Raw genomic sequence first — 23,219 nt, forward strand, 5'->3', positions numbered from 1 at the left:
AACTAACAATCTGCACAGTTTTGTAAGGGTTTAGATGTCATTAACTGGAATTTATTGTGGCAGTTATAAACCAAAATGCTTATCATAATCACAAATTTGTCACCATAAATGATGCAATAAATGTCCGTCCCTAGGTTTAAGACTAAAGTCAACAATAAATTATCTTCTAGTTGCCAAAACTTTGTTTTTTCAAAATTTATATATATTAAAGTGTTTTTTGCAAATTCAAATACAATTTCTTCCAGGTATTTAAATATTTTTTTATTTATTTAACAGAAACATCCGACAAAACCCAACAAAAACCTGGGAAATAAAAGACAATAGCATTTCTATGCTGGATTCATTTTTTTTTATTCAAAATGTACATCAATGGAATCAAACTAAAGCAGAATACTGAATCATTTGTAGTGTAATAGAGGTTTTAACAACAAGAGGTGAAGGCAGATACTAGGAAAAAAAAAAAACATGTATGGCAACTGCTGACACCAAAATGTCACTTTTAAACTCCAAAGAACCACATCCAAACATCATAGGTAATAAACAACAAATCTCCACTTCAATACACAAAATATATCCTTATAAATTATATAAATGCACGAGTATTTTTAATACTCTTCATCTGGGTATCTGTTCAACTCATTTGGCAAAGTGGGAGCTGAAATCATGGGACAGAGCAAATATACAATGATTAAACGCACCATCATTTTCTTTTTAAGAAAAACATCAATGAAGGGAACAGACGGCAGAGCTCAGATATTCAGGGAGTAAAAACCAGAAAAATCACAGCAGTTATGAAACTTAAATAAAAGATGCATGCAAAATATGGAGGCGGCCAGTTAATGTTAAAGCACGACGTGTAGTAAAAGCCCCTCGCATGTGACCTCCATGGTATTTAACGAAGATACCTGAACATGGGAACCGCAGTGAATGCTTTGGCGTTTTTATGACCAGTTTATCTTCAAGAGGATTATTTTTTTTTTGTTTACTTTGAAAAAAAAAAAAAAAAAATTCTACTCATTTATTCAAGATTTCGTCATTTGATTTAATGCGTTTTACATTTTGAATGAGTGCATAGTGCAGGTCATGTTGAATTTAAATAAAAAAGATCATGATTTTACCCGTGAGTCCTGAAAATGTGTGAACCCCCTCCTGAAATCTTCTGCTAACCACAAGAGTTTCTCTATGTACATTAAGACATAACAGCAGATTTTAATCTGTCCCTGATTTTAGAGCTTCACTAGGTGGTCAGAAATACCATGCGAGTCCACATAAGGCCGTATCAAACAAAAGGAAGATGCGATGCGAAGAATAGAAAGGCTGACACAACGAGAAATGAAAAGCAGGAAGAGGTAAAGGGTGCTTAGTTCTTGCTGAAGCTGCAATCCCCTCTTCAGGTGGCCAAGACAGATTAAAAGAAGCTAAAGAGACAAAGAGAAAACAAAGCCGGCGGTTAGAGCAGAGGGCCAAACATCTGCAAGAAGAGTCAAAGTGAGCCTGAGCAAGAGAAAGTTTAATATAACTTAAATCTGAACACATTTTTCTTACCTACACGGCAAAAACACAACATATTACTAAGTATTTCTGTCTAGTTTCAAGTGCAAATATCTCAGAACATTTGAAATAAGACAAAACTAACTTGTAAGTAACTTTTCAGCAAGAAGTAGGAGCTTGTTTTGAGTAAATAATTCTTTAAAATTGATGAAAAAGTTTTAGTTCCACTGCTAGATTACTAAACAAGAACGTTTTCCCATATTATAAGTGGAATACTTTTTCACCCATATTGAAAAATTATTTACATTCCTATAGTTTGCTGGAAAGTTACTTATTTTGTCTTATTTCAAGTACTAAGATGTTTGCACTGGAAATTAGACAGAAATAGTTGGTGATATTTTGTGTTTTTGCAGTATGAATTCTGGTTTGATGAAGAAAAAATCTGAATTGTGAGGAAAAATGTCAAAACTGAGATTTAAAAAAAAAATCTGAATTCTGTGACTGAAGTAAAAAAAAGTTAAAAATTAAGAACATTTTCAAAACTGAGATTAGAAAAAAAACTGAATTCTGTGATTAAGGTAAAAAAAAATTTTTTTTAAAGTTTTAATTTTGGGGAAAAACAGAATTCTGAGAAATATGTTAAAATTCTGGAGGGAAAAAGTCTTTTTTTTTTTCCCCAATGGCCCTAATATTCTATCATAAAATATATATTTTTACTGGTAATACATAAAATAGTAGAAAACCTGCTTTTTGTATTTATTCAAATTATTATTATTTTTTGCATATCAAAATGTGTTTAATGATGTCAATGATTAAAGCAAAACCAACAAAAACCTGTAAAGGACTCAATACTTTCCCCAGGCCTGTAAAAGCTGTACACATATATACATATAAAAGTTCTGCAGATTCTGATTTTAGCGCTACAGATTTAAAATATCCAACTATAAAATGCGAATTGAACACCTTCCGTAACTAAAGTGGGACAAACGTTAGTCACAGCAGCGTCAAACAGCGAAGAGTTAGAAAACTGAACTTCAGGTCAAAGCAGTGGAGAAGCGACACACATCAACCCATGTTTAAAGCTAACGACCGGAAACCCTGAAGCAGATGGGGTCCGCAAAAGCCTCGGGTGACACCTGAGGCTCACAGCGCCCCCCAGAGGCTGGTCCCTCAGCAAAGCTGGGGGGCAGAGGAGCTACTCCGTGCAGAGCCACGGATTGCTGCAAAGGAAAGTGAAACCATACACACCAGTGAGCAGAAAGATGGATGAATGCAACGCCTCTTTATCCATTATTTCACCATGCTGTTGGGTCATAACTATGGAAGTCCATTACTGCCAAAACTAAAACTTTAACATGAGACAATAAGTCATTATCAAAAAGCAGCTATGACATAATTAAGTCATTTTTGCATCAATGTTTTCAGATAAAGAAGCCATACATTTATGTAAGATCGTATCTAAGGATGCAAAATACATCGCCTGATGTTAGTCAAGATGTTAGTCAATTTTACCATATCTGTGCTGGTCCAATAAGTAAAACTGGGCCGATATTAACAATCAATGTTTATTTCCGTCTTGTTGTCATTTGTGTTTCCAGTACAAATGAACGCAAAACTTTGTCAATATTCCACTAATGTTGACAAAAGTACATATATATATTTGACTTTATATCTTTGTGTTTTTATGATGCATAGCACTTTGAACTGCCGTGCTGCTAAAGTGTGCTGTGCAAATAAACTTGAGTGACTAGATTGATAAACATGAAACGCAACTAAAATCACACATGAATAAGTTTGTTCACGAGATAAGTCATTAAAAAATGCAACACCATCTTCCTTCTAGCACTTCCTGTTGTCTTCTTTGCAGTTTGTGCCAGTGGCAACTAACTGGTTGTTGATCATGTGATGCAAAAAAAAGTGTTTCCATTGCAGTTTTGAGAGATAAACCAATTTTAGTTGAGGTGAAAAACTACCTCATCCTAGTGCCAAAACATTTTAGCAAAAAAAGTTTTTTGGCGCATTCTCATTAAGCAAATGTATTTCAAAAATGCTAAATTGTGTAATTATATGGTCAACGGAAACAAAGCTAGTGTCAATGGTGTGATAATGTTGTGTAGGGAAATTTATAATATACATTGTGTCAGTAAATAACGGTTATCGATCATAAAAATATTAATATTGGGCATCGATATTGGTTCAAATGATCAGATCAGTGCATCCCTAACTAATTATGAAAGTGTCTGAATTTTGCAATATTTTTGAAATATTTTGAGATATTCAAAAAGATATTCAATATTCTCAGAAAAGGTAGAATAGAAATGTATTGCTTCTTTACTTCAGTGGAGACATTTTATATTTAGTTAAAATAAACTATTACGTTATGGTATCATATAGTAATGACTTTTTCGGCATGTCAGTGGTAGCAATGGGCTTCCGTACATTAAATCCACCACAGCCTGAAACAGATGAGTAATGCTCCAGAGCGTCATGGAGGACATTGGTTTGATTTTGAACAAATGTGTAGGACTGATACTCTGATTAAAACACTTAAAAAATTAAAACCTCCCAATTTAAACAATATATCACCAGAAAACTTCAACTCAGTTTGATTTTCATTTAAAATCCATCACAAAATCCAAGCAGGCGTTTGTTGCTTTACTCGTATGTTTGTCAAACACAATGATCATGGCCACAGCTGCATCATTTGGTGAAAAATTGGCCTTTATTTTCTTTAGAAAATGTTATTTTATGTGTAGCACTAATACAAACATTTGCCCCTGCAGTTCAGCGGACATCATGATTATTTGACTTTAGATGTGCCTACATATAAAAAGTACAAAAGAAAAGAAAGTTGCAATTGCACTGATGACACTGAAATATACTTCGAAACACATCACATCACATTTGAGTGTAAAACAAAGTGCAAATATGAAAGCTAATACAAGTATGCAAATTAAAACATGACAATGAATGAGGTATGCGAGAAGTGGCAAAAGATATCGGGCTCGCATCTAATCATGCATCAGGCTAAAGTCAACAGAATAAAAAAAATTGGCAATAATTGGAGAAAAATTAAAGATTTCATGGGATTTTTTTTCACATCATTTTTCCTCTGTTATTGGCAAAAGTTACACAACAGCTAAATTTCTTTAAAATCTTCAACCGGATGCATGTTTTCTTTAGCCTCAACACATTTCTGCCCATCACACCAGTAGTCATGTATGTTAATATTTTAACATCATGCAAAGAATCGCTGAATATGAAACAAATATGGAATGTAAATCCACATAAAAAAGAGGGGAGACTTTAGCCGAATGATCACTTGCAAAAAAAAACAAAAAAACAACCAACAAGCATCATTCAGATAAAAACAAAACCAAAAACAGTGATGTCAAATTGATAGCAATGCCCAGCGTCTTCCACAAAAGCAGCAGAGAGGAGAGGGGACATGTGGAGGAGGGTGGAGTTATGGGATTTGGGTGCAGGCGGAGGTGAGGGAGGGGGACTGGAAAACATGATGGGGATGGAAGCTCATTCACAGCAGGATTGCCACAAGGGAGGATTTTTTCTACAGGAGTCCTTAGCTGGAAACGAGAGAGAAGGGCTGTTAATGCTTTTTGTACAAACAGTTATAAAAATCAGCACATTGACATTAGACAGCAGTCAGGAGAAAACATGCTTCTAGAGGCGACCCGTCAGGTTCGGGTTACGGTCGGGCTGCGGCCGAAACAAAACGCGTTTCATTTGTTATTCTTAGATAATGAGGTTTCAGTCTACGATCTGCCTCCTTTCAGATTGAGCTGCTGCAGCCTGAAGTGACACAAATCAGATTTTGTTTTGCCAAATATGTACGACTTGTACATGATCTCCAGTGTGAACTGCAAACAACCTGAAAGTGTCCCGCATGCGCAGCAGAGGGCGTCTAAAGGGCGTCGCACAGAGAGAGCGTGCTCAGTGTTTAATAAGGAAGGAGAAGAAGTGGTGCTCAGTGTTTGAGGAAGTAAACGTGGAGGCTAATGGTGGAGCTTAGCTTACGATTTTAAAGTTGTTACCTAAATGCAGCCAGCACATTAACAACCGAATCCTCATTATAGTCCGCCATGATGGTTGTTTTCTTTTTGCTTCCACGCATCAGGATGCAGAATAGTGACTGTTTGTCGAGTATCAGTGACGCTCAAGCCGGATGAATGCGACCTGACCGTTCAGATTTGAAAAGATCGGATATGTATCTGTTTTAGAACCACATGTCCAAGTGGCCTGGGTCGCATAAAAAAAAAATCCGGCCTGTGTTATTCAGTCTGTCATAAAAAAAAATCTGACACGGGTTGCATTAAGACAAAAAAAGAAGATTGGAGTTGGGTCACTTCAGACTGCAGTGTGAACACAGCCTTAGGGTCTCTGTCACTTTAAATCTAAGCAAGTTGCTGCTGGCCACGCCCCCCCAATTCAAATAGCTGCAAACAGATGCGCAATCACACAACCATACATCTTTGAAAAGCAGAAGTAGAGCTCCCCGCACAACCAACAAGAATGCAGCAACTCATTTCTAGATGGTAAGTCAACAACAAAACACTTATCTTTTCCAGCAGCCATTGTAGAGCACATATAGAGGTAAAACCAGCTGACCAAGCATGAGAATTTGAGTTTGGGTTGCTAGGTGACAGGTAGAACTTCACTGAGGTTGCTAGGTGACGGGCGGAACTTTGCTGAGGTTGCTAGGTGACGGGCGGAACTTTGCTGAGGTTGCTAGGTAACGGGCGGTGCCTGGTGATTTGTTTTTAAATGGCTTGTTTTCCAGACACCAAAAAATATTAACTTACTGCAAAAAAAAAGCAGCAGAGTATTTTTTTTGTTTTTTTTTAGAAGCATAAATGGAATGGAAACATAAAAACATGCAAAATGTGAATTTAACATAACAAGTTTGAGGGTTTTGTTGTCTCTCTCGTCTGACAGCATTTTGTTTTTAGAAGTTTCCACCCAACTAAGCAACAGATGTTTCTAACTAATTTATTTTTCCTCAGTGGATCACCATCAAACCCATAAATTCCTCTCTGTGTGTTTAGCTTTTGAATCCTGCCAAGGCCAAGAGGCCAAGTCACCAAATATCTGCAAGATCAACTGATCTCCACAGACCGAGAGGTGGGCTGAGGTTCCTCGCTGTTCTGGAACGACCCGCTGGGTCTCAGTTCGGCCCTGAATGGTTCTTTGTGCGACGGCCAGGCCCGACTTTAGAGAGCCGCATAAAAAGAAAGCTTTGTGGTCTGAGGGAGGAAGATGGGAGCGGCCAGTGTTTGGGGATCTAATAAACTGGTTCATTTAGACATTTCAGTCAGCAGAACCAAAACCAATCCAATTTATCAGTTTGGAAAGATGGAAGTTTAACTAAAACAGTAAATATTTGTAACTTAATGATTTGTTACACTTTAAAAATTCTCACATATTGTTGAAGAAACCTTCGATTTTTATGGTCGAATAATACTTTGGAATATAAGATACGATGTCTTCACAACCACAATCTGATGTGTTTTATTGGGATTTTATGTGACTCACCAACAGAACGTGTCACAAAATGACACATAACAGGCTCGGGCTTTGACTAGGCCATGCCAACACATAAATATGCTTTGATTTAAGCCATTCGGCTGCATGTAGGTCTGACACAATAATACATTTTGCTGGACAATAAATTGCCCCAGTAATTATTGTGATACATAATGTTGTTGTTTTTAGACTTTTTTCAAATAATGTACTGAAAATAATGCAAGTTCATCCTCTCAAATACCAATAAACTTTAATTTTGCAAAGAACACTTAACACTGGACCTAGAAGATATCTTAAATATTCAAAAGAAAACAAACAAAAGCAAAAAAATAAAATAAAACAACGCACAACCAAATCCACAAATAGAATAAATGACGTCGTCTCTTCAAAAAATATCAGGATGAAATTTTATTCATCATGCAACTAATTAATTATTTTTTTGCGACTGGCTTTAAGCTGCATGTGTATATTTAACTCCATCCATGTTGATGAAAAGACATCATATATTTCAGGTTTTTATAATGAATAAAAACAGGTTAAATATTCAATCATCTTATTAATTAAACGCTACTTTGTATTGGTCTGTTATATAAAATCCCAATAGAAAACATTAAAGATTGGGTGTAAATACTTCTGCATGGAAGTCTACTTCACATTTAAATCGATCAGCTCATGCACATTTTGAATTTACATTTTTATTTTGATTTGACTTGATAAGGGGGGGTCTTACCAGAAAAGGTGCCTCATGCAGCGAGTGTGGGAGGAGTTAACTGGAAAACATTACGATGCAGTGAAGGTGACACATGCGCTCACAAAACACACAATCTGCACAACAAGCAGCGACAACTAACTGCGTCCTGCGACTTCAGCTGGAGGGTTAAACAGCTGCGATCGTTATTTCGTTAGAGCATCAAGTGGATGAACTCAACTGCATTTATTTTAAAATGAAAAAATGAAATTGGCTGTGATGGAAATAAAAAATAAACAGGGAGAAATGAAGTTATGGGAACTTTCAGTGCAAGTGTTTCCTTCCTTTTCTAAACAGGCACATTGGCGGCCACCCGGTGAGCCGATTGGGTCCTTAAAGTGAACAGAACGATCTGATGGCAGATCAAACATACGAAGAAAACCTTCAAATAAATTCATTTTTACTGCAGTAAAACAATTTCACACTGAAATATTTAGAAAAATTAAACCTTTAATCTTTAAAAATCATGTTTACATTTTTTATTGTTGTATAAAAATCATTGATTTTTATAAAATCAATGTTTTGACAAGTTTTGTCAAAACTTATTGACAAAACTTGTCAATAAGTTTTGTCCAGAAACATTGGGTTGATTTGGGCGTAAGTTTTGGAGCGGTGAAAGACCCAACATGCAGAAATCAACAGGATCTTTATTTAAATTGTCCTAATATTTTACAGTGTTGTGATGTTTAACTGGCCCGCAGCATCACAGGCCCTCTCAGTAAGTACCAGCAGGCAGGAGGTCATTATACACACATTTCATCCTGTGTTTTCACAGCAACGATTATTTTAGCAATCAATTATTCTGACAAATGGATAAACATGTTGGCACATTTTGAAGATTTTTCATTTAACCACTAAATCATTTTATATGAAATATTATTAACAGAAAAGGCTAATATTTTCTCTACTTTTTGGATTGACTAAGTTTTCTAACAATGAATATAGGAGAGGAGTTTTTATTTCTTAACATAAAATAAACTCAAATTAAAAGTTTGATTTTTCAAAAATTTTCCAAGTGAAATTATGATACTGCAATAAAAGATTTAATTATTTTACGGCTTTTTGCATGTTTTCTTTTTTTACTATGGATGCCAGTAAATCTGCCTGCATCTGAACCTGAAAGATTAGATTGAAAACATGTGGATGCACACACTGCTTCTATGCTCGATTTTATGGAAAAAGCCTTTAACAAATACACAAACTAATGATTTAAATAAGTTAGATAATAACCTTAATAAATTAAAGGTGCAGCATGGCAGAAAACAAATAAAAATGTGAGAAACCTTTGCCAGATAAACAAAAATAATCCTTGAGGAGCAGGCTGGGCCTCCTGCATCTTTAGTGTGTGGGTAAAGAATCAGATACTCACTTTTTCCTCTCTTTGTCCCTTTTGAGTGTGGTGGAGCCCCCTGCCTGCTGAGCTTGGTTCTGCAAGAGCTCTGCCGCAGTCTTTTTCTGTTTGAACGTGTTGACTTCATCGTCCAGGGTCTTCTTCTTCTCCTCCAGCTTCTTTTTCTCGTCCTGATGGAGCTTCTTCAAGCGGTCGAACTTCTCGTGCAGCTGCGCGGCGATGAGCAGAAACAGGAAGTCGGTGTGGATCAGAAAAAGGAGCAGAAACAAAGCGAGGCGTTTGAGTTGATTTTTACCTCCTTCTCTGCCTCCTTGAGCTCGGCCTCCTTCTCTTTAACTCTCTGGACAAACATCTGCCTCATCTCTTCTTCCTTTTTCTGCAACTCGCCCATGAACTCGTTCCGCTTCGCCTCGTACGTCTCCTGCAGACTGGTCAGAGGGAAAAACTGTTACACCGGGAGAAAGCAGAGAGAAAGAAAACCGACAGACCTGGAGGTAAGTCTGCTACCTGAAGGGTTTGCTGTCGGGATCCGTGTCCTTGAAGCCCATTTCCTCCAGCTTGCAGCGGCGGTACAGCTCGTAGTGGCGCGTGTGGGTCTGTTCTCGCAGATCCTCCATGTTCACTCTGATCAGCATTTCTCGCAGTTTCACAAAATCACAGTGGTTTTCGTTTTCCACTGAGGGGAACAAATAAAACAGAAAACACGTCAGGCTGCATCTAAAATCAATACGAATCAATAGGAATAAGAAATAAATCAATTAACTACAAGTTAAATTAAAACAAGATCAACAATTTCTATTTTTATGGTTTATCGTTTTTCTCTTTCTACCAAAAGCTGGGTGAGAAAAGTTTTCAGTTTGATGCTTTGGTCTCAACTAAATTATTTAGTTTATTTGCAGAGACTTCATAATTAATTTGTTGTTTTATTTATTTGTTTTAGATATTTAAAATATCTTCCAGTTGCAGTGTGAAATGTTAATCAGAATTTAAAGTTTATTGATCTCTGAGAATGAGCTCTTGCATTATTCCTTATACCTTCTGGGACAAAACGCCATCGTGACGGGCCTGAGGAACAGACACACAGGCTGAGCTTGGACTGCCCAAACAGAACTAAACAGTTCCAGTCCGAAGCAGAGAAGTGACTGCGTCATGTGGCCTCTCTGTTTATTTTATTGCAGCCGCCATGTGACAGCATGTGAGCAGGAACACAGTCTGAAGCAAACTGATCCGACGTGAGATCAGGATTTGTTCCCTCTTGGACCGAGACAAACCTGCAGCAGCTTTGGCTTCAACTCTGCTTAAAATCCACTAAACTTCCAAGTTTAGAGTTTGTGTCACAACAAGTGAGTCGGAGGTAGAGATGAACATCGCCCAGTCAGCCGAAATCATGACGGATGCAAAAAAAAAAAAGCTAGCTAGCTATTAGCAGCTAGTTAGCGCCTCGAGTCACATTTAAGATGTCTGTCTGAAAACTACATACAAGATTAAATAGTCCTGCCACGACAACATTAAGACCTCCGATTACCGTATTTAACTTGCTTACTTTTTTAAATTAATGAACGATTTGCGAAACGCAGCCAATGACGTAAACATACGAATGTTCAGACTGCAGTGGCTTTCGAAAGTATAATCATCTGGTTTAGGACCTCATATGAAAGAGACACAAATCTGATTGATTTTTGGGTGAAAACGTTGGAATTGCAGTGTTCAGACTTAAAAGAAAAAGTCGGATATGGACAAGAAAACAACAGATTTGGGTCGCATTTACCCGCTGTGTGAACTTAGTTCACCTGGAAAATCTACAATCACCCGATGCTGAACTGGGAATAAAAGTTTTGCTTCAATTAAGATTCTGCTGAAAGTTAGTTTTTGTCAGACTTCAGGGGTCTGTTTAGATTTTTATGTCAATTTTCTTCTTTTTTCTAGTATTAAATTACGAAAGTTCTCAGTCACTTTTAGGCGAACCATTTTAACAATAGCTACAATAGTTTGGCGCAGACAAATAATTTTACTGAAGTCAATATTCAAATATAAACACTGCAATGAAGACGGATTGCATAGGTTGGATGGAAAACCAAACAATACATGGATGGATGCAGAAAACTTCGACAGAATTGGAAAAGTAATAACATCTGGAAATCCAAATATTTTTTCATGTTATATTTAAATTTCATGTTATATTTAATTCTCCAGACTTTTTCAGACTGTACAGGAACTCTGATCCTTAACAACTTTTCTCCAAAAAAGTCAAATACTGCAATAAAAACTAAACTTTTCATAAATAGCGTCATGAAAACTGGCTGTAGAGTATGAGTCGACGTATGCCTTGAGCATTGCTCTGTTAACCCTGTGAGCGAAAAGTTCTGATGCTGAAAACATTACAAACCCTTTATCATAGATCGGTCAAGAAATCAATCTAAAATCAATATAAAGCCATTAGTGGCATACAAAATGTAAGCGCACAGAGGTGCTGCATTGATGGAGAGGAAACTGGAGGGAATGAGGTCACACAGCGAGTTCAACTGTGAGAGCTGAGGGGAAACAGGAAGTGGCTTCAGTAGCTCTGCAGACGGAGAGCGCACGCTGTCACTTCCTGTGCTGGAGGTGAGACGGGCTTACCCTGCACCGTCCCCCAGGGATACTGCCGGGCCTTCACCATCTTGTTCCCGATCTTCACCTCCTCCGTGCTCCCCACCACGGCAAACGGCAGATGGCTCTGCAGCAAAGACAGCGCTGTTAGCGTACCGCTACACCTGCAGGCGCAGGTGGCTACGCTAGCTTCAACGGTTCAGCAGCAAAGCAAACACTGCAGGAATGTCGAGTCCAGATCGGGGTTAATGAACAGCTAGCAGAGCTGCTCCCACGCGGCAGACTTCCTGCAGCGTGAATCGACTGATTGTGCTGCTTTCCAAACATTTCTCCCTACATGTGACGGCCTCCAGTCCAGACCATGTGAGCAGAAAACAAACACAATGCCTGTCCTCACTCATAACATATTTTAACACTTTTTCAAGTTATACTTGTTTGTTCAGAAAGACAGATTTCCATCACATTCATTAATTACAGCTTCAAGTAGAAAAGCAGAAAGTCCAGGAGTCAAAACTGCCTTTCTGGGACTTTCATAAAATACGACTTATTTTAGTGGAGAACAAAAATAAAAATGATCAGAACTGAGCCAAACTGAACCTCAAAGAATACAAACGAAAAAGGGCAGAATCACATAAAACAAGATTATTTTATTTGTCATCATGTTTCTAGAACAAAAATGGAGATAAGTAGATAAATAAATGATGCCCAACTATGAGTGTCTGTAAATCTAAGTTTTCTCTGGACTTATTTGCAGATTAATATACAGATTAATATACAGCCCACTGCACTGAACCTCATTAAAACCTCCTGGTTTTTCCACCAAATATTCATTTCTGATTTCTTCCTGAGTTAAAACATTAGTATCGTTGTCTCTAAATTAATATGAACTTGTTTTCTTAGCGTTATTTGAGGTCTGAAAGCTCTGCATCCTTTTCATTATTTTGACCATTTCTCATTTTCTGCAAATAAATACTAAATTTTTGCTTGGACTTTCAGAGACACGTTGTCAGTAGTTTACATAAGAAAAAAAAAACAATGTTCATTTTACTCAGACTTATAACTAAAATCAGAGAAACTGATCATTTTAAATGGTCTTTTATTTTTTTACAGAGCTTTATTTTTATGTGCATTCTTGATAGTATTTTATTTATTTTATATTTAAATACATTTTATTATGCCACTTATTGTAATATTCATATTTAATTAACACTTTGAATTCAGTGAATTTCTCCTTAGGGATCAATTAAGTGTTACATTCTATTTGGTTCAGATCTTATAACATTTTTCTTTTTCATCTTGGAGGAAAAACAAATCTCCTCCTTAACTTAAATCGGATAGTTTCACTCATCAGTAGAAGGTGATTCTTATTTTAATCATCTCCATCGACTTTTTAATCAATAAATTATAAGTTAAAATGTATGAAGTGAGGAGGAAATGTGGGCCTTACGTTCATGGTGGAGTTGATTTCTGCCACGGACTCGTCGTCGGTGGGGAACTGGTAGATCTGGACGCCGTTGCTGACCAGTTCGCTGGTGATTTTGATCTTGAACTTGGCCAGTTCGCTCTTGGAGATGGCGTCCGATTTGGCAACGATGGGGATGATGTTGACCTGCAGGTGAGGAAGAAGAGAAGAAGCTTTAGTTGGCTAAATTTAGACCGTCTGAAGGCGCTCATCAAACGGGCTTCTGCTGATTCTGGAGTCCAAATTTAGATAAAGGCTCACAAACGAACAAACGCGTTAAAAATCAGCCCAGTTTACAAAAATGTTAACAAATCACCATCTCTGAGGGAAACATGTGAACATTAGTTTAGTAATTGATTTTTCTATCAGTTAATCAGGCAAATAAATTGGCATATTCATCTGGTTTTTCATTTAGGCCTTTTTTTATACAATATTCAAAATACATAAAATTGCAAAAGAACCAATTTATTTATTTTCTTAGTATGAAAATAAACATTACCTAAAAAGCATTCCTTTAGTAAAGACTTGAGCAGCAAAGAAATGCATCTGCAGCTAAAACTATTAACTTCTGACAGGAACCAGGGCTGATTTAGTGGAGCACTCCCGCTCTTCAGTGTGGAAGTTGATGTATTAGACTCAAAGTCAGCCATGTTCAGAACCAATGAGATGATCAGAAAGAAACCAGAGGAAGCACAAAGTTTAAAAGAAGACCATGTTTCCTTCAGAGGATGATCCTGCCGGTCGCTACGGCAGAGAGACTATTGGACGTTTCCAGCCTGAATATTTTGGATAAGGAAAAAAAGATTTAGCAAATTAGCAAAGAAGTGAAACGACTTTGCGCCAACTTCAGCTAACAGAAGCTCTAGATGTAACACAGCAGCTTCAAATGTCCTGTTTTATCATCTTGACCTTTAACCTGCGTCTGTCATTCTGGATCTAAAAACACTGGCGGCGTTCTGGAAATCTCAGAGTTAAGATAAGGTTTGTTACAGTTTGTAACAATAACAGTGCAATAAGAAATGCTGAAGCCAGTTTGTTAAAATGTCAACGCCAAACATTTTATTTTTGATCCATTTATTAATCGGTTAATTGAAAAATACACTGTAATGATGTTAAATTAAACATAAAGGTCTGAGCTTTTCTCATTGTTTAAGCTGCAGATTCTTCCTTCTCTAAAGAAACGCTCAACTGCGGTTCTATAGGCAATAAAATGTTTATTGTCTTATTTAAAAATGTAACTCACTTGTTTAATTGCATCTTTTATTAATGTATTTTTAACATTGTATAAAATAAACTTTAGTGGTTAAATAAAAATGCAGCTGAATTTTTGTTATTTGATTAATCGTCAGAATAATCAATGACTAAAATAATCATTAGCTGCAGCTTCACTTAGTTTCTAGTTTGGACGCCTCCTTTGTTCCCAATATGAATAATTAAAAATACTTTTCCTACTTAAAAATAAACCTGAATCTGCTGAAAAGCCATCAAAGTCAGTGCAGTTCTATGAAACCAGGAAACGGGCCTTAATGTGTAGCTTGTGCATGCTAGCTTCACAACCAAATAAAAATAGAAAACATTGAGTTTTGATCTTTAATCTTTGTTAGTTGTGCAAACAGATCCTGCAGGACGGCAGGAGACGATCAGGCAGGGTCTGTTTTCTGTTGCAAAACCAGAATCTTCCTCCCACGCAACATTTTTCTGCCTTTTGAACGACATGTGAGCCGCTTGCAGCTAAGAGCGATGAGCGCTCTGGGTCATGGGAACAAAAACAGGTCGTTCCATCATGTAACACCCCCCAGGATGAATATCTCAGAGCAGGAGGAGGAGGAGGAGGAAACGCTGCTCTGGGTCACACAAACACCAGACATGCTCTGTGCTACAGTGACTGATGTGTCGCTGTCAGAGCTCACCTTGCTGTCGAGCTTCTTCATCGTCACCAGGTCCAGGGATTTCAGCGAGTGTCCCGTCGGAGCGATAAAGTACAAGCAAGCGTGGATGCGGGTGTCGTGGTAGCTGTGCAGCGTGCGCTTGATCTTCAGCTCCTCCTGGAGGTACGCTTCGAACTGGGTATCGATGAACTCCACAATGGATTTGTAGCTGCACAATGAGAAGGATGGGGAAGCCGTTCAGCATTTCCTCCTTTTGTTAAGAAAGCTGGTTATCAGCAGGCGGCCCGCTCCGTTGAACCCAGCAGGTCCGAGTCGCTCCAACAAACAACTTCAACTACAAACAGCTTTGACAGCAGATTAACCCTTTAACTGACACCCCAAAACCACTTTCATTGAAAATTATTAAAGTGCTTGAACACATTTTGGTGATAAAGCAATAAATTCACTATTTAAATTCACTACTATATAATTTATTACCGTATTAGTAAGTATTAATAAAGTATTAGATGTTAGAGTATTAATGTTGCCAAATTGACCCCTGCTTTAAAGCCTTCAAGGGTGTTTATGCGAAGTAATAATTATAATTTCTTTTAACTACATAAATTGTTTGTATTTTTTTAATGTGAATTTTATTTGCTATTTTGAACGTCGCTTTAAAGACGCAGCTTGAACAAAAATGCATGATAATATTCAGTGAAAATTATGTGATAATATTCTACAGAAAACGTTTGAAATGTCTCTCAAATACATTTATGACAGTTCAGAAAACAAAACAAAAAATCCCCCAATTTTATTAACGTATAAAATAAAAACCAACCTTTGCTTCAGTTACACAGATCAATCATTGGCTTTAGGAAACAATAAATATTCAAAGATAAAATAAAAAATAACGTTTTTTAGGCTTTATAAATTAAACGTTATTTTAAACTTCATAATGAAACTGCAGTTTGAATACCAAGCATTTAATAACACCTGTATTTTGCTGAAAAGCTGCTTTTAATTTAGTTTTATTTCAAATGTATCAAGATATTTTCACTATAAACCAGGTCAAAAGTACTTGGTAAGATTTGGTGATTCTGCAGTGTAATTTTTGTGTTAATGTTATAAAACTATGGTATTTTCTCATAGTGACCCAGTTATTACTGATCATTTCCAGTAACTCTCCAACATTCATTCAGTAAATTTCAACCAAATTAACTAATCCTGACTAAGTTTATAAAGTTTTAAATCTACTAGAATTAAAATAAACTTCCTAAAATTGACAGAAAAATTTAATTTCTAACCCCGTCTTTACATGTTGCATGAAAACAAGCAGATGAGGGAACATTAACCAGCTACGGCACTACGCGGTCGTACTAAAGAAATCTCGCCTGGCCTGCAGCAGGTCAAAGGTCACATGACTCCAACTGGGTTTGTTCTTGTTTAACGCGCTGCAGGCCGTTTCTTCTTGAACACAGCAAAGATGGGATGAAACTACAAATTTAGCGTCACATGATATCGTCCCTCCCTGCGGGTGAAATGTGAGCCTCTATTAGCCGTGAATGTTTGGAAATAAAATATTCCAGGCGAACAAAACGGAGCCCTGGGATGCGATACGTTTGTGATGGCAGCCTGGAAACCACCTACATCTAATTTTTCTTTGTAAAACCATCTGAAACCATCAAACCTGAAAACTTAGAGCTCAGTGTATTATAAGCCTGGCGGACCACCAAGCTTTACTTGTGCCCCCACCAGGCTTAGCATTGCTAATTTATTTCAGTTTTTTTTTAATGTTTGCATTTTTTTAAGACTTTCTAGTTGGTGTTCAGATATTAATCTTCCAATAATACATAATTATCAAGTGATATTTTCAAATTTCCTGTCAACTTTAAACATTTTTTATCTCAAAAACACGACGAGCCGCTGGACGAATCCCTGCTGAGCGCCCCAACCACCGGGCTGCTTTGGGGGAAACCTCGCCTCTGGTTGTATTTTCTGTCAGGAATAATCATGACCGTGGTGAGGCTCGTTACCTGTCCTCCTTGTTGATCTGGTCTCCGAAGCCCACCGTGTTGACGACGGTCAGCTTGAGGCGCACGTTGCTCTCCTGCAGCTCGTAGGTGTTGGACTTCAGCGTGACGCCCGGCTGGTTGTGCTGGGTGGGCTCGCCCTCAAACTTGGTGTTGAACAGCGTGTCCATGAGAGTGGACTTACCCAGACCCGTCTCACCTGGAAAACAGAAACACAACGTTACATTAGGGGAGTCCAAAGTGTGGCGCGGGGGCCATTTGTGGGCCCTGGACTGATTTTGTGCGGCCCCCTGACTCCAATTTAAGAGTAATACAAATACAGCCTAAAGGATTTATGTTTTTTATTTTTAATTGGAGCAGAAAGATTACAGATTAGTTTTAATCTTCTTAAAATATAAAGTATTAATCTTTAAATAACCACTTTCACTTTTTAGCAGAGACATCTATCCAGTTCCAGAATCAGAGCGACATAAATCTTTTTATTTGCCATGTTTTTTCATTTAACAGAACAAATTAGCAAAACCCTTCTTACGTTTTGGCACTACTATCTCTTTCCAACACTTAAAAAACATCTGGATACTTCATTTCTTTAATTAAAACTATTACATTATCAAATTGGGGGAAACAAGTAACTCGCAATATAACTTTTTATGGAAAAAAACAACATCTTTTTGACCTGGAAGACAATTCTGCGCTACGTATCAAAAAGTTTGAACACGCCTACTTTAAATCAAAGAAATTAAAACATTTAAATGTACAAAATCATCATCACACTGTCCTCATTCACTTTAAAAACATAAATGTCTAAGTCAAAGACAGGTGGCTTTTTAATCAGCTTTATTTTAAGCTCCTTAGACGACTTGATTGAATCCAAAGCAGAAATGAGGAATAAATCAGGTGTGCAGATTTAATGGCAGCCTGGAGGAGTTTTTACCCTCATTTTCATGCTTACAGAAGTCATGCATTCTGCCTGCTTTCTGGTTCAGACCGTCAAATGACTCAGATGTGGAGCTTCCTCAGTCAGAAAATCTATTTTTATTCTTCCCAACTTGACCCACAGTCTGTGCCAATTATATAGAAAAGATCACTGGATATCACATGATTCCCATCAAAACTCAACAGATGGACAAATCAATCCAAGTCTATACACTGACAATTTTTAAACATATAATAATGCATCAAGTTTGAGGTGAATGAAAGGCAACAGATAAAAAACTCTGCTGAAAAAACATAACTATGAGAATTGCACTTATTGATATTTTACCTTTGTCTGCAGAAATAAGAAAAACTTCTGTTCTGATTATTTTTCAAGAATATTCCGCCCTGCAAAATTATTCAGGCACCTTGAACCTTTTGTAAAATTACCAAACTTTGTTGAATTTTGTTTTTATTAGGATTGAGACAGCGGTCAAAAATTCACTTTAAATCACAATGACTGTAGATGTAGAGCCAGATCAGCTATATTGTTGTGGTTTCAAAACATATTAATGTATAAGAACGTCCCAGTCAAAGTCCAGACCTAAATTCAACTGAAAATCTGTGGCACACCTTGAAATTTGATGTTCACAGACTCTCTCTCTGACTGACTGAGTGAAACCTGAGCTACAAAGAAGAATTGGACAATATTTAATTCTCCACGAAGCCGGAGACAGAACCCGAAAACTTGCAGCGATCCAACTAGATGTGAACTCAAGTAGGCAGAACAGGCGAATAACAGATTTTCTCAGATTTTTTTCTAGAATATTTTAAAAACAAAATCTCGTTTTCTTTTCACTCTACATTTATACAACACTTTATGTTGATCTAACCCATAAGATCACTTGAAAACTTTTGCAAGTCAATGTTTATAACTGAATTTCTGCAGAGAAAAGCCTCTGGTTCTCCCTCCCATCATTGTAAAGCAATAGCTAAAACTAAACTAGTCCGAATGAGTTTTCTAGGCTGACAAAATCTAAATCTCAATCTGCAGCAAGCTGCACTTTTAGAATAAAACAGAAGGATATCGGGCAGAAATGATTTGAGAATTTGTTTGCCATCTTTCAAATGGTAAATTTACAAAAAACAAACAAACAAAAAGGAGTTTAGATGTATTTTAACCCCTCCACCTACATGGGATCTTTAGTAGAGAAAAAAGACCAATGGAAAGTGGTAAAAGTCATAAAATGACTCTTAATGTATTTCCCCTATTGTTATGATCAGCAGGGAACATGGCAGGAGGCTGAGAGAGAGAGGGAGTACGTTCAGGAAGCAAATCCATTTAGGATACAAAATGACACAACGGAAGAAAGAAAGTGTAGAATAATAATATTTCAGTCTAAAATATTTGAATAAATAGTTTGGGGATGCAAAATACAGATTTATTATAGCAGAAAACAAGGACATTTCATCTGGACTTGTGAGAGGAAAATGCTTTGAAGGCATGTTGATGTGGTTGACTGTGGCCAGAAGAAAGCCATATTGTTTACACTCCGTCATGCCAATGTGTCAAATCATAGGGAACAACATAATTAGATAAACCAGTAACCAACACAAAGCATAGCCTCCAATAAGCTTAGTAAAAACTAATAACTGAGTTATCTAAAAGAAATGTAATGCATCTACATCCAGATGAAACCAGATATTTACACACACTAAATGTGTTTTTCCTCACTGTGTGAAGTTAACCGAGACCAAACGTTTTGTCTTTTAGCTTAGTTAGAGCGACCAAAATCATTTCTGCTTGCTAAATTGTTCTTGTACCTTCGTCACTATGGTAACTGAAGCAGAGCCCATCAGAGAGCATAGACAGTAAAGTGTGATTCCTCATGTGAAACTAATATCTGGTGTTATTAAAGCTGGTAGACAAACAACATGCAGAGGTTTGTTGCGCTCACCAACGCAGAGGATGTTGAAGCAGAAACCACGGTTGACAGACTTGTTGACCAGCTGGTCAGGCATGCTGTCAAAGCCAACATGGCCGGCCAGAGGCACAGCGCGGACTCCTTCGCCCTAAAAGCACAAGAAATCAGGTTAGTGTCTGCAGTTCCAAAAACTCTCACTTATCTCTGCTCGTCGCTGCATCAGCAGCTGAAACTCGCATTACCTCGTCCTCCATCTTATCCGACTGACAGAGAACCAAACTGAATTCAGGTGCAGTCTAACTCACTTCCTGTTTTTGGAGCTGCAGCGCTCTTCCGTCAAAATCGAGACAGTTCGAAACCACAAAGTACATATATGGGAGGTAATGGCTCCTCTTTTAGACAACAAAAAGAGGAGAAAATACCGGCTAATAAAGACAGAATGTATTTTATCAGGATTTTTGTTCTGAAGTGAATTAAAAAGTTGCCCAGTTTTCTGTCCTTTACTAAGATACTGAAACATAAAATCTACTTTGACTGTCTTTCAAACAAATGTAATTACTAAGCAGAGTATTAATGTGTTAATTTGAGTCATTATAAAAGCAGCTGTTTATGACGGTCTTAGAGCAGGGGAGTAAAAAAAAATTTATGGGTCGAGTCAAAAGTATTCACGGGCCAAAAAAAACCCCTCGAAATTCAAGCAAATAAAGTAGCTAGATTTTCTTTTATTTTATATAGATTTTTTTAAATAAATGATATTCATTGCAGATCTAAAACTTAAAAAGGATTTTGCACATTTAATGTATTAAAAGAAAGGCATCTACTTTTCAATTTATTTTAGGTTTGATTAAACAAATTGATTTTCAGCAATAAGAACAGGATTTGACTTACTTTTTTTATAACGCTTGTTATAGTTAGCCAAGTTTCAAAAAGAAAAAAAAAAACAGCTGATATGGATGTATCAAAGTTGCCTTTTCAGGAAAAGGATCTGAATAAGCGTGACTCTGCCTTTTGTTAATGCTTAGCTGTAAAAAAAAAAAAAAAAAAACTTAACATTTTCTATTGCAGGAAAATTATGTTCGTAGTAATTTTACCCCAATTACAATTAGAACGGTGCTGCACAAAATCACGCCAAGAGCCATTAAAGGCCCGCACGCCTCAGTTTGGACACCCCTGTCTTAGAGGTTAAAACACGGTAGTGGCAGCCTGAAAGTTTGTTCTTTTTTTGTCTTAAATCAAGTGTAAAATATGTGGTAAGACTTTAAATGTTCAAATATTCCCTCTATTGACAACAGGGAAAAATATTCAGCCTCCAAATTTGGCATAACCCAAAAGCAGCTGAGATTGCAATAATTCAGAGCGTCTGAACACACACATGCCACACCTTTCAGATTTATATTTGTAACACCAAGTATCCTTTTCCTTCAGCTTTATCATTTTGTTGTACTCTGGCTTGACCTATCACATAAAATCCCAACATTCATTTTTGTGGTTGCAACATGACAAAACGTACAAGACATGATAAAAATAATGTTCAAAATGCAACTTTTTAAACTGTGTGTGGTTGTCAGTAAGTATTTGATTGTTCCGATTCGTTTTTCCTGCCGGCTATGTTTATGTTATGAGCTGTTGGGAAGCAAAGAATTTGCAAAAGATGCCAAAAAAGCTAAATCTCTCCAGCAGCTAAACCTCAGACAAACCGGCCATTATGTGGCTTAACATAACACAGTGCTGTTGTCCAATTTGGCAAAGGCTTTGAAAGAAAACACACTCTCAGGGTAAATTTAAAATAACTGTCCAATCTGATGGTACTGAACAGTTGCGGATTGTTTGGATGACTGGGTTTAAACAGCTGGGAGACTGTTTGGGAAACTGATGGTAACGAGACAAATAGCCTCTATATTTCTGCAGCATTCCTGAAATCATCATCCTTGCTTTTCATGACACTCACAGCCAAGTAGCACACAGCCGGTTTCATTCATTTGGGCCACAAAGGGAAATCAAACTGCACAGCCTCTGCTATTCTAAGCAATCCCTCTGGGTTAAGTGGCTTCCTTTTCCACGAAAAAAAAAAAAAAAGAAACAAGTGAACATTTTGAAAATGCAAGCTTTTTATACTGTACGTAGCACGCTTTTTTCCTTTTTTTTAAAATACTAGTTAAAGACGCCGCCGTGTGAAAGTTAACGGGACTTGAACATAACGGAAATGAGAACCGAAGCTGTGCTTAAATGGGGGCGTTGAGAATGAATGGCCTACCTACTGTTCTGTGTGGGTTTTTAACGGTGCAGAGCCGACTACGTTACATTTTTCGACAGTATTTTACAAGTCGACATTTTGTTTCGGAATAATTATGCTAAAGGTAGCCTCGCGTGAAATCAAAATGGGTCAAACAGAAACATTTCAACAGATGGACGTCGGGTCTTTACTGAAAATTGCTTAATCAAATCGTTTTTAGTGCACAATCTAATTTTTAAAATCTGTATAATTATTACTAAAACCGTCTTTAGCTTGCTACTATAGATTTTTTTTTGATGGAATGGAGCACGAAAACGGCTGTTAGCAGGATAACCCTTCCACTGATTCTCATAATTCTCCCCCTCTGTAACAAAAAGCTACATCAATATATAGTTTTCTTGCGACTCGGATGTGTAACGCGTGCATAATGAGATTAACTCTGTGTAAACGGGAAACTTACAGCTTGCCTTGCTATCTCAGTGGACGCCATGGTGAGTGCTGTTAGCTGGAGAACAAACCCTCCGCCGCTCTGAGGTTAGCAAAGGAAGCTGCGCCGTTTACGTTATACTCAAAGCTGGCCTGCTCGGAACGTACCATTTATTTCAGCCGGTTTACGCTCGATGTAAAATAAAAATACAGACAATACTATCCTTATTTATATAGTTTTTAAGAATTATGAATTTGTTTTTTGGATGAATATTTTCTAGAAAACGGAATTAAAGAGCGAAAGTCAGTGAATTCCTCCCTCACCGTCGACGCCCCCCACGCAAGATGGTTGCGGCTGATGGTAAAGAAGGGCAGTGAACGTTCAAACGGAAAATCTGATGTAGAAACAATGCAACGTTATTCTTTTCATTTTGGGAGGATCTTCATAATTAGATGTTGAGTCATAATATAAATATACAAACATAACATCGTGGATATAAAATTGGAATTCACGATTAATAACCTGATCCTTATTGCCAAATATTAAAAGTGCAAGTTACACAAATGTAATTTTAAAAAATTGCTTCTATATATTTTCCAAAAAAAATGTCGCTTTTCCTCAGCTCTTTGAAAAAGCTTG

General features: G+C 37.2%; 1 protein-coding gene across 4 annotated transcripts; it reads right to left on the reverse strand.

Annotated features, from left to right (window-relative positions):
* Window positions 1-334: 334 nt before the first annotated feature.
* Window positions 335-22,759, reverse strand: septin6 (septin 6). Of its 4 annotated transcripts, XM_017307164.2 has the most exons (11): window positions 22,614-22,759; window positions 19,954-20,068; window positions 17,084-17,279; window positions 15,093-15,279; window positions 13,168-13,329; window positions 11,751-11,847; window positions 9,639-9,807; window positions 9,427-9,559; window positions 9,150-9,340; window positions 7,763-7,802; window positions 4,195-5,075 (listed from the first exon to the last, which is right to left on the reverse strand). In XM_017307164.2, exons 1-10 carry the CDS (start codon window positions 22,641-22,643, stop codon window positions 7,799-7,801), a joined length of 1,284 nt encoding a protein of 427 aa, XP_017162653.1. In that variant the 5' UTR covers window positions 22,644-22,759; the 3' UTR covers window positions 4,195-5,075; window positions 7,763-7,798. The 4 variants fall into 4 exon arrangements, with proteins under 4 accessions (XP_017162651.1, XP_008418833.2, XP_017162653.1 ...); XM_017307162.2 differs by lacking the exons at window positions 4,195-5,075; window positions 7,763-7,802 and adding an exon at window positions 335-1,418; XM_008420611.3 differs by lacking the exons at window positions 4,195-5,075; window positions 7,763-7,802 and adding an exon at window positions 2,175-2,711.
* Window positions 22,760-23,219: the final 460 nt, after the last annotated feature.

This window comes from Poecilia reticulata, chromosome 10, assembly GCF_904066995.2.
Source record: "Poecilia reticulata chromosome 10, P_reticulata-male-v2, whole genome shotgun sequence".
Taxonomy (NCBI): domain Eukaryota; kingdom Metazoa; phylum Chordata; class Actinopteri; order Cyprinodontiformes; family Poeciliidae; genus Poecilia; species Poecilia reticulata.